Source organism: Pistacia vera, unplaced genomic scaffold (assembly GCF_008641045.1).
Source record: "Pistacia vera cultivar Batoury unplaced genomic scaffold, PisVer_v2 Contig590, whole genome shotgun sequence".
Classification (NCBI taxonomy): domain Eukaryota; kingdom Viridiplantae; phylum Streptophyta; class Magnoliopsida; order Sapindales; family Anacardiaceae; genus Pistacia; species Pistacia vera.
This window is the reverse complement of record NW_022196435.1, coordinates 189118-202879: the sequence shown is the minus strand read 5'-3', so window position 1 is coordinate 202879 and position 13762 is coordinate 189118. Positions and strand designations below refer to the sequence as shown.

At 36.9% G+C, this 13762-nt stretch overlaps 3 protein-coding genes across 3 annotated transcripts; all 3 read left to right on the top strand.

Annotated features, from left to right (window-relative positions):
- The first annotated feature begins 1036 nt into the window (after positions 1-1036).
- On the top strand, positions 1037-3670 carry LOC116109902 (outer envelope pore protein 24A, chloroplastic-like). The gene is made up of 3 exons (XM_031396138.1): positions 1037-1353; positions 1719-2078; positions 3297-3670. Exons 1-3 carry the CDS (start codon positions 1156-1158, stop codon positions 3375-3377), a joined length of 639 nt encoding a protein of 212 aa, XP_031251998.1. The 5' UTR covers positions 1037-1155; the 3' UTR covers positions 3378-3670.
- Positions 3671-4568: 898 nt separating this feature from the next.
- On the top strand, positions 4569-10015 carry LOC116109883 (FK506-binding protein 5). The gene is made up of 11 exons (XM_031396116.1): positions 4569-5228; positions 5396-5450; positions 5536-5635; positions 5738-6005; positions 6466-6519; positions 6629-6768; positions 7267-7846; positions 8026-8209; positions 8261-8307; positions 8852-8995; positions 9333-10015. The coding sequence occupies exons 1-11, from the start codon at positions 4569-4571 to the stop codon at positions 9591-9593; spliced, it is 2493 nt and encodes an 830-aa protein (XP_031251976.1). The 3' UTR covers positions 9594-10015.
- Positions 10016-10700: 685 nt separating this feature from the next.
- On the top strand, positions 10701-13096 carry LOC116109906 (uncharacterized membrane protein At1g75140-like). The gene has a single exon (XM_031396143.1). It carries the CDS (start codon positions 10952-10954, stop codon positions 12908-12910), a length of 1959 nt encoding a protein of 652 aa, XP_031252003.1. The 5' UTR covers positions 10701-10951; the 3' UTR covers positions 12911-13096.
- The last annotated feature ends 666 nt before the right edge of the window (positions 13097-13762 follow it).

Sequence of the window (13762 nt, the reverse complement as noted above, 5' to 3'; positions counted from 1 at the left end):
AATCTATCTTCCTAATAATCAAACATTCTTTGAACTAAACGCTCCATTCACTATAAAAATACAGTGACATTCTTAAAAAAAAAAAAAAAAAAAAAAAAGGAGGGAGGGGGGTAAAGCACGGACGCAGCCCAACAAAGGTCAGTGGTCTCATCCGTTAAAACGAAAGACAGGAGGGAGGGGGGCAAAGCACGGACGCAGCCCAACAAAGGTCAGTGGTCTCATCCGTTAAAACGAAAGACTAGAGCTCTGTTTGGTACACATATTATAGTTGCCCAATAAAGTTAAACACAAAATTTTTGTTTGGTTCACTTATTCTTAAAATATAATTATAAATTATTCAATTTCTTTTAAACCCCTAAATTTATTAATTTAATTAAACAATCCTAATTATTATTACTTTTTAAAATTTGACAAAAATCCCCTAGCAACCCATATTTACCAGATTTCGACCACCACTGCTGGAAGCTGACTAGAATCTGGTGTAATGACGCACTACCGACTGAATCTGGTCAGTAGTACACCGATCTAGTATTTTTCGGCTAGATCTACGGTGGATCTGGCTAGATATACAGCCAAAGATCTGACCGTAGATAGTCGTGAACAACGGCTAAGATATGGTCGTCGTTGACCATCAACGACGACCGTATTTTTGGTCATCGTTGACTGCCAAATGCGATTAGATCTGGCTGTCAATGGCCAGATTTAGCCATAGATCTTGCTGAAAAAGACCATATCGACGCACGACTGACAAGATCTAGTTGGTCATACACCGATACGGTGACTCTAGCCACCCTCCGGCGGTGGTGGCCAACTGTCCATATTTAATGAGTGAATTAGGAGTATTTTTGTTAACTTTGAATATTTTATTATAGGAGTATTTAGTAATTAAATAAGAATAGAAGATATTTTTGTTAATTTTTAAATCCTACGTCATAATATCCACACAAATTTTTTTTTTTAGAATATTATTAAAAGCTATCAGAATAATAATGAACTAAACGACCCTAGGATACTCTACCATATGACCTTTCAAGAACAAAGTGGGCAGCCAAACCAAAGTAAGCCTAAAACATAGCTGGTCAACCCAACACATAAGAACGCACACTCCCAACTATCCTATAATCTCTGTCGCTGTCTTTCTTAGTTTCTCACGAAATGAAGGCGTCTTTGAAGGGCAGGTACGAAACAGACAAGAGCAGCGCCGCTGCTACTCTTGCTCTTAACGCCGGCGATGTCAAGCTCCGAGCCTCTATGACCGATGCCACCGTTGTCAAAGGCCCCAGCTTGAACGGCTTGGTTCTAGCCGTCGAAAAACCTGGCTTCTTCATCATTGACTACAACGTCCCTAAAAAGGTAACCATAAAAAGAAAATTTATGTACCAACGGCTCGTTTGGTTGCCTAGAAATGGCAAAAAAGTGATTTAAGTCGATTTTTTTTTTAATTACAATAGACGTGAAGAGGTTGTTATAGGAGTGCAAGCATTTCTCTAATGGTTTTCTCTGTAACCATGCGGAAGTTTAGGGTTTCATGATAGCAATTTATGTTAAATATAATTTGTCATGCATCTGTTTGATAGTCAGAAAATTGCAGGAAGATTAGAAGAAACTTTTAAATATATCGACTATTCTGTTTGTGGTTGAATTGTCTGTTTATTAACTCACTTGACGAGCAAAATGTTCTTAATTGTATCAATTTTTTATATTGTGGAGTGGAACAGGATTTTAGATTTCAGTTTATGAACACGGTTAAGGTTGCGGAAAAACCCTTGAATCTCACTTATATTCACAGTAGAGGTGACAACCGGACAATAGTAGATGGAACTCTTGTGGTTGATTCAGCTAACAAGGTATCAGCTAATCACATGCTTGGTTCGAGGAATTGCAAGTTGAAGTATAGTTATGTTCATGGAGGAGTGACTACGTTTGAGCCATGTTATGATTTGGCAAAGAATTCATGGGATTTTGCTGTGTCACGAAAAGTTTATGGCGATGATGTGTTTAAAGCTTCTTATCAGACATCAAGCAAGGCTTTGGCGTTGGAGTGGTCAAGGAATTCAAAGTTGAATGGAAATTTTAAGGTAAATGGATTGTTGTTGTTTTACTACTTCTCTGATTGTTTGTTGGGTCTTTCTTTTTGCATTCTTAATTGGAAATCGAGTGTTTGATTGATTGTGAGGTGAGCTTTTTTGCTATATATTTTACACATCAAACAGTCCGATCTTAATTTGACCAGATGAATATAATGAGTTTTGGGATATGAAATGGCAATCGATTCCAGATCACATGTATAGCACTTGTCTTAGAGTATAGGTGATTTCTGGTGCACAGTGTGTGTGGTGTGGTTAATGATTTGTTGCAAACTTCGATTTGGTTTTGGTAGTTTTCCCATGTAATCAGATGTCCTTTGGCACATTGCATGGGGCCATATTATTACCATGGAAGATTAACTTAATTGTAGAGTTTATGTTGACTTTATTTTAACGTGTAATAAAAGTTTATGTCATTGAAGCAAACGACTCGTCTGGAGTTTCTTAATCACACCCTGACAGGTCATTATAGGCTTATGATTTTTGAGTTGTGTGACTTTTTCTTTTTTGTATTTTTGTGTGGGAGTTACTTTTTTAAGAGAGGTCTTCCAGGACTGTCCAGATTTTGATGGTCCAGAGGACATCAGGAAGCAATAAGGATAAGGAGAATGTTTTTCTTGCAATACACATTGATGTATGAAAATTGTATTAGGGAGTTGAATTGGATTCTGTTGGGGAATGCTATTACTTAGATGAGTTTTGGAAATTGTTGACACTGGATTTGTGATGATATTGATGATGTGAGTGATGCTGGTGAAAGTGCTATCACTGATGATTGGTGGTACAGATGTTTGACAAGGTTAGGTTGGTCGCAAAATGACAGGCTGTGGTGGCGATTTTGGTACTAGTGTTTAGTTGGAACAGTTAGTCATTGTATTAAAGGGAAGCTGTTTACACATGGCTGATTGCACTGGTAGTTCCATGGAGAGGGGTAGGGTTTGGTCAAATGTTTAGCACCTGTGGGTTCACCTGCAATTCAAGTGGTAAATATTAATCTCTCAGATGTGTAGGAACTATAGATGTTCACATCCCATAAATTTAATTTATGTTTTTAAAAAAAAATTTAAAAATTGAATTGAACTTCCAACTGTTTAATTAGCTGGTGGTTGTACATTACTTTCAGCTGTTTGAAGGCCTAGTAAGTTGTAAGATTGATTTCCTTATTTCTGATAAAGTAATGTCTTAACTTCGATTTTTTATTTCTTCCAGATAACTGCAGCCCTCAATCTGGCTGAGGAATTACAAATCCCAAAATTAAGTGCCGAGAGCACATGGAATTTTGAGATGTAACCTATTCTTTAGTAATCTCTATTGTTTCATTTACCCCTGGAGATTTTATACAGTATTACATCCTCTATTTATGTTTTAGCTGCTTACCCTGATAGTGACAGCTTGATGGAATTCATTGTTACATGGCTACTTCCTCGTATTGAATCATAAATGCAGTCTATTGTTTCAAAATACAAATATTACATTTTGGCAGTGCTGATTTTTATTTGTTATGCAGTCTGTATGGAGATAGAATCAATAATTATTTCCTTGATTTTTCTGAAGAAATAAAGGATATATGGGATTGGAAATGCCGGATATATGTAAGCTGTGTCATCTTGAAGTCGATAATTTATGTTTGAATGTCAACCTCCAATTTTAATCCGTGCTCATGTTTACGCGTTAATTTGTTAGTTTTTGTTCTTTTTCCTCCAAACCCACACTAATGTTCTAGACCTGTACCTGAGGAACAGGACCATTGCAAACTCTCTGAGCCTGAGGTTCGATGTTAGATTTTGTGGTCTTAGCCTAAGGTGGACGTGAACTTTCAGGGAGTGCTAAATGCTAACTACTTCAGCCCTCAACTGTGCTTAAATGAGAACATTACTGTTGTTTGTCTTATTTCTATTCATCCCAAAATACACGACAGACTCCTAAAGCCAATGTGATGGAATGTCCGTGAGAGTTATTGAATTTCACCGTATGCTCATTATTAATTATGTATGCCCAATCGATGGCACAAACTCCAATTTCAATTTTCAAGGAACTTTAAAGTTATGGGCCTTAGCTTTATGATGGTCTTTGTTTCCTTGTATACCAGTAACGGCTCTTGCGTTTCAGGAAGAGGGTGAGAATTTTATGCAATTTGATAAAAATGATTTAAAAATACAAAATAAAATTTAAAAATATCGCAAGCCTAGTAATAAGTTAAGTGCCCATTCAATTTAGGCCAAAATGACTAATGCTCCGCAAGCGCCGTTTGATGCACTACACGAGCAGTCCCCACCAATACATCTACTAAGTTTGGCGGGAATCACCATTTCCGAAACAAAAGGCGATAGCCTTCCCACAAAAATTTCAAAAGATTTGCCGCTTAAAATTCCATTCTCTACAAGAAGATCCCTATCCTTAAAACCTCCTCATCCGGTAAAATTAATAATACCATCATACTCATTTATACTTTACCATTCGCATCGGCAAATAGCAACAAAGATGGAGGGCAGCGACGATTTTGAATCTTTTTCGCTCATCGAAGCACCTTCCTCTCCAGTCCCGGAAAGAAAGCTAAAACGATTGAAGAAAGCTAAAACTCTCGTAGAGAATTCACCTAAATTTGAAGCCCTGAATTTCAATAAATCAAATATCCAAGATTCCGAGCAAGAGAAACTTCAAACCCTAGATTTGGAGACGTCAACTGGCCAAGATGAATTCGAAACCTTAGATTCCAAGATATCAAATATCCATTGTGTCAAGGAAGGGGAACTTGAAACCCTAGATTTGGAGAAGTCAACTAGCCAAGATTTGGAGGAATCCAATTCTGGATCGCAGTCCGGATTGGAGGTTTTTGAAGATGAGAACGGATTGGATTCCGGTGCTGATAGTTTAAGTATGCAGGAGGATGTATCTGGTGCTAAGAGGACTTTAAAATTTGATTCTTTGTCTGAGGAATTTGATGGAAGAAGCCAAGATCAATTTGATGTCATGGAAATGGAAAAGGAAAAGGAAAGTGAGGATATGAGAGAGGATTATTGTGAGAAAAAACGACTACATTCTGATGCATTTGGGGATAAGAAGGATAAAAAGAAGAGAGTCAAGAGTGTTGGTGATGATGAAAAGCCTAAATCAACTGTTGTCTTAAAAAGAACTGCTAAGGTAGTTTTATTTTAATTTTCCGGTAATTATTATTATTATTTTGGTTAACTGATGTCAGTGGCCAGTTTATGAGCATCTCGACTAATCCTTGTGGAAAACCTAACCGCTGATTATTTTTTCCAAAGACGTTTTGGAGTTTTAACTTTTAGTTGCTATAATTTTTATAGGAGAGAAGAGAACAGCTAAAGCAACTCCGTGCTGAGTCTCAGAGACTGTTGCGAGGTAGCATTGGAACTCACTAATCAGCGGCTTTAGTTATTTGAATGGTTTAATTTACACTTATAAAATTTGTGTTCTTTCTGTTTAGAAACTAGAGATGCAGCTTTTAAATCTGTTCCCCTTGTTCAAAAGCCTATATCTTCAGTTTTAGAGAAAATTCGGCAAAGGAAGTTAGAGGCTTCAAAAAAGTGAGTGATCTGTCTATATAGGTTTTGCGTTGGGTTTCACTGTTCACTATTTATGTTTAATTTTAACCATTTATTTTTTCTCACCTAAATTTCTGGTGTCAGGTCTCTCAAATTGAGCAAAACTTCTTTTATTGATGATGATGATGATGGTGATGATGATGATGATGATATTTTAAGAGAGGTCGGGGTCAAGGCTGGTTTTGAAATTGCCCACAATGAGGATAGAGGAGACGAGAAGTCCCCTAGAGCTGTGAGTGAAAAAGCTATTCCCCATCCTGCTGATGTGGAGAGTAGTTTAGGTGTCTTCTTTACCGATGCATCTAACAGTACTGCACATCCATCAAGTCATGAAATTATCCCCCCTCAGATGGTGAGTTGCATTTTGTGATGTAGTATTGATTCTTCTTTTACTGAAGATTCAAGCTATAGGCATAGTATTTTCTCAGTTCACACTGCAACCCTAGCGAAGAGTTAATTCTTGGCTAGATATTGTGATAACTGTGTGACCTAAATACTTTTGGGAGTTCATAAATGATGTTGCCTCACCCATAACGCCATAATAAGCTATTTTTCTTGTTATGGGTTATAGAACTAGTGATGCTTGCTTCCTTATAGAAGTCGATTAGCAGCATTTTGGGGACTGAAGAAAAATACTATATCTGTTATAATTCACAAGCATTTTGGTCAAATGCTATATCAAATTATAGATCACAAAGTGTTCTGGTCATAAGTGTTTATCCTTTAAATGTGTCACCTTAGCTAGGTTTTAATTTTATTTAAATGTCAATGATAATCCATTCTTGAGATTTACTGTTACTCATATACTTCAGGCTGTGGATGAGGAACCCAAGCAAGCATTTCGAGCTCCTATTGATGATACTCAGGTTTATTTTTGTTATCTCTTATTTATTTTTATTTTATGTTGAAGTTTGGGACTTTCCACTCCACTGGACTGCGTGTCATATATAGTTTCTTCATTATTGCATATTGAAGGACCTCTTTGCTGATTCACAAATAAGTGGTTCCAAAGATGAGCTCCCAGATGAGAAACCCAACAGTCCTCTTGAAGAAGTTCTGGCACCATCCTTACTTGCTTTGAACCTGAAGCTTGATTCTGTTCTTCCTGAGGATGAGTAAGTGTTCTACAATTGTTTTTCCTTTTGCTTTTGCAGTCATGCAAAGCAACTTCATTGACTTTATGTGGGTTCATGATTTACTGAATAGTTTCACCATCGTTGATAGGATATGTTTGTGGGACCTTGATTGTTTTGTGTTTCTGCAGATATTACTGTGTTTCTCTGGAACTAACATCTATTATCATCAACATTTTTTCTTTCACTATTAATTTTTTATTTGGATCTAGAACTACATGCTTTTCTTGCAAGTATCAATTGTTAGCCTTGAAGATGAAAGTATGCATATTTTGGAGCTCATTTTAACTGTTAGATCTGAATTTAATGGGGTATTATTGGCCATGGGATTGAGATACATGCAATTATCTCATTTTCATACAGTGGAGAGATGTAATCATTTGAACATTTTCTCGGCACTTCTAGATGTCAAATGTTCCATTCTGAAGTTTGAACTATTAGTTATTGTTAATTTTATAGCTGATTCACTATCTTCTGCAGTTCTGAAGAAGAGGATAATGACAAAGAGAATATCAATCCTTCTCTAGAAAAATTGGATGGCTTGTCTTTGTCTCCAAATGGTGACCCTGTTAAAGCATTTGTTGACGATGAAGCTGAAGAAGAAGATGACAGTGATAATGACCTATTGCGTTTCCAAGATAATGAAGAAGATGAGGATATTGATGATGTTGAAGAACTCAAGGATATGATAGCAACTGAATATAAAGAAAAACCAATTGACACTGAAAGGCGCAATGAACTCCATCAAAAGTGGCTTGAGCAACAGGATGAAGCTGGAACAGAAAAACTTTTGCAGAGATTTAAATGTGGTTCAAAAGAGATAGAAAAAACTTTGTTGGAAGAAGAAGAAGAAAAGGAAGAGGAAAGTGAAGAAGACAACGACGAGTTTGGTAATGAAGATACTGAAGATGTAGCTCCAGCAAATGTTGTGAGAATGAATCTAAGAAAAGTAAAGGAAATGATTCCTCAAATGTTTACAGATAAGGATGATGCATACATATCATCTGATGATGAAGAAACTGAAAAGAGTATAGTTAAGCAGTGCCTGTTTGAGAAATCAGTGAGTTTTCAGCAGTTCATCTCATTTTCTTATTTAAATTTTTTATTTTTTGAATATTGTGTTTACTGGATTGAATATTCTGCAGTCCATGTGTTTTAAATGACTAAATATGTTTTATGCTTTTATTCTCAACTTTTATGTTGTTGTGTATACAAAACTAACTAAACAGTATGATACAGGAAGAGCAGGCTTCATTTTTGTCACCGGCAGAGGATAAAGACTCTAAAGAAGTTTTTAGTCTCATAAAGAAGCTGAATATTGTGCCTGACTCTAGGAGAAGGGTAAAAGCATCAGGTAGAAGTAGTAATATCCTTTCCTCATTTTTTAGTCATAGCGATGACCTTTATGTCACCAAGTTCACTTGTTTTGTGGTACATATTGTTCTCTGAATTTTTGTTTTTCATTTTCTTGCAGCTCTTTCTGAAATGTTGCTTATAGGACACAAGGCAGTGTCGTCAAAGGTAACTAGTTTGCATAGTTGGATGCTGCATACAAAGTTGTTTGGTTACTTTGATCCATTAATAGGCTCTAATAAAATTATAATTTGTTGAATGCAAATTTTCAAACAACACCATTTTTACCTGGTTTTGGCCCCAAGTTGCATCTGAAATTTGCACCCTTCATGTTCTGTCTGTGATAGTGTGTTTGATCCTTGTATCCTTTCTATTCCAGTAAGCCCCATAATATGAATTTTGTGTCATGTAGGAATCTTCTGTTTCATCTTACACAGATTATCAGTTGGCATCAAGTTGAATCCCTTATTGTCATTGCCGTCCTTCATCCTTTATCTGCTTACTGCTTATTGTATAGAAATTAAAATGCCTTTACACTGTTTTATCTTATGCTAGGATCTACCTTCATGATTCTTTTAATATAGATGTCTCTTAATATACTATAATAAAATTGGAATTTTATCAAGTGAGTTGTATCACTGCCATTTGAAACAATGGATTGGGTGTTATTTGATGCCATTAACTGTAATTTTGCCATTGGAAAATGTTTCAGCCATCTTTCCTAGGTCGAGGAGCAAGCCATTCTCTTCCATTACCTAAGAAGCATGGCTCAAGCATGATGCGCTCTTTTATCTTTGAGCGAGATGATAGCAATAGCAAGAGTACAATCTCAGTCTCAGAAGGCTCTTCAGAAACGGTAGGCTCTATTAAAAAGCACAGGAAGCTGACAAATTTTCTGGTTTTATTTTATTCTGCTTCCAATAAAAAAATTGCACCAATTTTAATTATTTGGTTTTTAATGGTGATATAGAATCTCATTTGATGTCTGATGGGCAAAGAAAAAAGGTCTTGTTTCACTTCAAGAGTAGCTCAATCTACCTTTCTAAATATTGCAATGCAACTAGAAATTGGCTACCTATCTTAGCTATCTATAATTTCCAGTTATAGTTGTGTTGACTTTTGAAACTTTTAATGCTGAAATGCTAGTATGCCCTTGTCTAAATATCAATTATTTTTTGGTTCCTGAAATGCAGATTCAGAGGGAGAATCAACCTACAAAAACTGCCTCAACTAGACTTTATAATTCACAAATTAAATCTAGTACTCAAAATACAAAAGCTGCAGCACAAATGAAATCAGGCACTGCATTATTTGAAATATTGAGACGTTCTTCATTGCAGTCCAGCCAATGCACGCAGGACAGTGTGGCTAACTACACCGAATCAGTATTAGCTACGTTCAGATTGCAGAAGCCAATAAAGAAAGAACCTAATATGTCTACAAGAACACTTTAAGGTTCTTTGCCCATAAAGTGTTCTAAATTATGTTTAATGTTGATGGTTTATAGTCAGGTAATGTATCTGTTGAACACTAAATGTAGAAACGAAAAAGCAAGACGGGAGCACATGATGCCTCTTGTTCATCATTGGGATGTCTTGACTGCTTTCCAATTACACAGAAATGCCCTGATAGTTTTATATTTGAAATGCTGGATTATATTGCTTTTGAATCGTTATTCGAAATGATCTGTTAATTTTGGTCTTCTGGGTGACACTGTAAAGCGACTAGGAGCACATTTTGGCAGTCAAATTTGCTGAGATCTGGTGATGCCGTCTCTGTTCTACTCTACAGGTTGTCTTCACGTCAAAGATATCCATTTGGTTTTCTTTTGAGCATGTCGATCAGCGGGGGAATAGTTTCATATTTAGGCGTCTTCTATGAGTAGAGTATATTTCTCTTTTGCCCAGCATGCCATGTGTTATACATTTTGCAGTCTGTTTTGTCAATAAGAGATCATTATGAAGTGGTCGGTATCTTGGCTCCAACTAATGGTCGGCGCGGATTATAATTAAACTCTCTTCTAGAGTTAACCTTCAGTATTTGAGGCTTGGCGGTGTGCCCATGAGGTCGGGTAGAAAGTGGTGAGAGTTTACGGCTGCTGATGGATGGAAACATGAGAAATCCATGCGTTTATACCGCACAATCATCCTGTTGCACTTTTTGTGAAGGGCTAAAGAGTGGAAAAAATGTCCCCTCCGAAAGCAAAACCTTGGGTAATCACGCACTAGGTCAACAATATCATACCATATGAGAAAAAACAAATGAAATGTGAAAGGGGTGTAAAATGTGAATTGTTTAATGGTTTTCATCTAAGAGAAAAAAAAGTTGATTTTTAGCATCAGGTTTTTTTTTTTAATAAAAACAGAAATCACCTTAGGATGTAAGAAAGAATTGAAGGTGAGGACCGCAACAAGATCAGTATGTTCATGTTGTGTTTTGTTGACTAGATAGGACGGAATTATCCTGCTGACTTTTGTAAATCTTTGTCAAAACTCCACGTGTCGCTTAAGTATGAGTTTGGTTATAAATGAATGACAAACCGACCTGTCTAAGTGGTTTCACCATAATTCTTACCAAGGCACATAGTTAATATTAATTTCGCCCGAAAAACCAGAAGTTCTTGCCCTAATTCAACGTACAGACCCAAGTCAAAACCTTACAATTCTGCTCCAGCTCTCTAAAATCCCTACTTCCGATTCTTCAAATCTAACATAGATTCTAGCTTTATATTCCTTATCCAGATCCATAGTTTGCTAAGATCTACAAGTCACAATGGAGCAACACTGAATCCAAATTCTTGAAGCTTCTTCAAATGGCAAATCCTAATAAAGGCAAGTTGTTTTTGCTCTGTTTTCTCTTTATTTTCGCTTCTTCACCTCATAATAAAATTCTGGTCACCTCAATCCAACACGACCACCAATATGAACCTGAGAATACTTCAAGTCAAACTGAACTTAATTTCAGTCAACAAGATTTGTTATTACATAGACTTGAAGAGGTAGTGAGAAACCTTAGTGAAATAGTTTCTAAGTTAGAATCTAAACTATCGGAGTCTTCCAAAGTTTCATCTCTTGATGAGAAGCAGAGTCTCGAGAGTTTAAGATTAGCTCTTCAAGAAAAAGATATTATTGATCAAAGAAGACACGAGGATCAAAGATTATGTAAAGATGTTAATGAAGAGGATAAGATTCGAGATGGAGGTAGAGCGAAAGCGGTTTCAGTTACAAAGTACAGTCCATTTTGGTCTGAGAGGTTTCAATTTGTTTCAGCTGTGAAATTGGAATCTGATCCCACTTGTATTAACATCTTGCCATTTCGTGATTACGAAGGTCATAGCAAATATATCGCTGTTGGTGATGATAAAGGGAGGGTTTATGTGTTTTTGAAAAATGGGGATATCTCAGTTGAATTTTATACCATGTGTGATTCACCCATCACTGCCATGGTCTCGTATTTGTCAGTTTATAAGAATGAGAGTGTCGTAGTCACGGGGCATCAAAATGGTGTGATTTTGATCCATAGGGTTTATGAGAGATCGAATGGAGAAGATTGGAGTTCGCTTGTAATGCAAAATGTTGGAAAATTTGTTGCGGCTGAAAATGAAGGGGAGCGTTTGGCTATAACTATATTGGAAGTGCATTATATTGGGAGAATGAGGTATATACTGTCCACAGATTTTAGTGGAAAGATTATGGTGTTCAAAGAAAATGGAATGATTCATGGTTCTGCAATGCCAACAAGTAAGCCACTTGTGTTCTTAAAACAAAGACTTCTATTTCTGACAGAGAGTGGTGCAGGATCATTGGATTTGAGAACCATGAAAGTTAGGGAATCCGAATGTGAAGGGTTAAATCATTCTCTCGCACGCAATTATGTTTTTGATGCAACAGAGAGGTCAAAAGCTTATGGGTTTACATCAGAGGGGGATATGATTCATGTATTGCTTTTGGGGGATGTGATGAACTTCAAATGCAGGGTTAGATCCAAGAGAAAGTTTGACATGGATGAGCCGCTTGCTTTTCAAGCAATTAAGGGTTATTTACTTACTGTTAATGAAGAAAAAGTTTTTGTGTATAATATTTCAACTCAGCATTATGTGAGGAGCGGTGGCCCTCGACTTCTTTTCTCAGCTGGTTTGGATGAGATCAGATCATCATTTCTGAATTATCAATCAATGGATGTGGATGTGGATGCTGAGAGAAGAAGGGTGATACCCTTAATAGCTAGTGACCGTGAGAAGCTTCTTGTTCTCGGCCTTGGAGGTGGGTATGTGGGAGTTTATTGCTCTAAACTTCCAGTTTTCAAAGGAGAATCCAATGCTATGCTGTGGACGAGCCCTGTGTTCTTCTTTATACTTTTCTTGTTCGGAGCATGGCACTTTTTTGCTAAGAAGAAAGAAGCGCTTACTTCATGGGGACCAGATGACCCTTTTACCTCCGCATCTGCCACTGCTGGAGCTCCGATGGTCTCGAGTTCTGGAGACAGATCATTTGTAGATTCTTCTTCAAGAAGTGCTGATATAATGGATTTGAGGACTGGTGGTCTGAGGGGCCCATCAAGGAGATACCCCTCTCCTTCACGGTATCCTGGTGGATCAACAAGTTCGTTTAGGTCGAGTTCTGCTGATTCCAACCCTAGGCCTCCTGTTGATCCCAATTATAGATCAGGTTCAGATCTAAAGTACAGGGGCTCAACCCTGGAACCTGCAGGCTTTTCTACAAGAAGAGAGACTTTATATGTAAACAATCAAGGTGTGGATGATAGCAATTGATGACTTGTGAAATCAATTGCTTTGAACTGTTTTTTGGGTAAAATTTCTCTTAACTTTTACTCCCATGAATCAAGAGTTCATTTTAGATTTTCTTAAATTGTTCATTTGGCAATTTGGAGTCCTTGAACTTGCAATGTTGTAACTTAGTTTCTAGTTCAAAGAAAATAATGAAAAATTTTACTAGCATGTCTTTTGCCGCTTTTCATTTTAATCCACCAATAGGTTATATACAATAAATCAATAAGAACAACATCAAGTTGCTTCATCAATGAAGTTACCTAGATTATTCCTTGTTTATTAGTAAAAATCAAATCACTTAATCACCATTCCTTCCTTTGATACAGCTGAATGGTATAATGGCTTGGCACTGTATATCGCATTTTGAATCAGCTGACTATTATAGGAAAGCATCTTTTGTCGTTTGTTTTTGCACCATGGTTTTAACAATTTAGAGTTTCTGCTTACCCCTCATTGATCTTACATTAAGAGTAACTATTTACAAATGTTATGAAGTTTTCTACGTTGCTTGAAGAACCGTAATTAAATTTCTGAAAATCTCCAGAGATGGGAGATCTTTACTACCAGAAGTTCAGCCTAAGTTGGAACCAACCAATGGTTCATGGCCCTAACCATTCTGTCCAAAACTAACCTTGAATACCATTTCTGTTCGGCTACAAGAGAGTTGAAAGAGGGTGGTGGCGGTGGATGCAGTTGAGGAGTGGGCTTCCTCCGGATGATTATTAAGGCCTAAACTTACAGAGAGAGCCCAGCCCATACTTACAGAGAGAGCCGAGCCCATTATATTACCTAGTGGTGATTATGGAACATTTAAAACGTCTTCAAATATAATTT

What these genes read in the sequence shown, in the direction of transcription:
- LOC116109902 (XM_031396138.1), top strand. Translation starts at nt 1,156, where the DNA reads ATGAAGGCGTCTTTGAAGGGCAGGTACGAAACAGACAAGAGCAGCGCC. An exon ending in ACTACAACGTCCCTAAAAAG is followed by an intron (nt 1,354 to 1,718) that starts GTAACCATAAAA and finishes GGAGTGGAACAG; the next exon opens with GATTTTAGATTTCAGTTTAT. An exon ending in AGTTGAATGGAAATTTTAAG is followed by an intron (nt 2,079 to 3,296) that starts GTAAATGGATTG and finishes TATTTCTTCCAG; the next exon opens with ATAACTGCAGCCCTCAATCT.
- LOC116109883 (XM_031396116.1), top strand. Translation starts at nt 4,569, where the DNA reads ATGGAGGGCAGCGACGATTTTGAATCTTTTTCGCTCATCGAAGCACCT. An exon ending in AGTGCCTGTTTGAGAAATCA is followed by an intron (nt 7,847 to 8,025) that starts GTGAGTTTTCAG and finishes AGTATGATACAG; the next exon opens with GAAGAGCAGGCTTCATTTTT. An exon ending in CAGAAGGCTCTTCAGAAACG is followed by an intron (nt 8,996 to 9,332) that starts GTAGGCTCTATT and finishes CCTGAAATGCAG; the next exon opens with ATTCAGAGGGAGAATCAACC.
- LOC116109906 (XM_031396143.1), top strand. Translation starts at nt 10,952, where the DNA reads ATGGCAAATCCTAATAAAGGCAAGTTGTTTTTGCTCTGTTTTCTCTTT.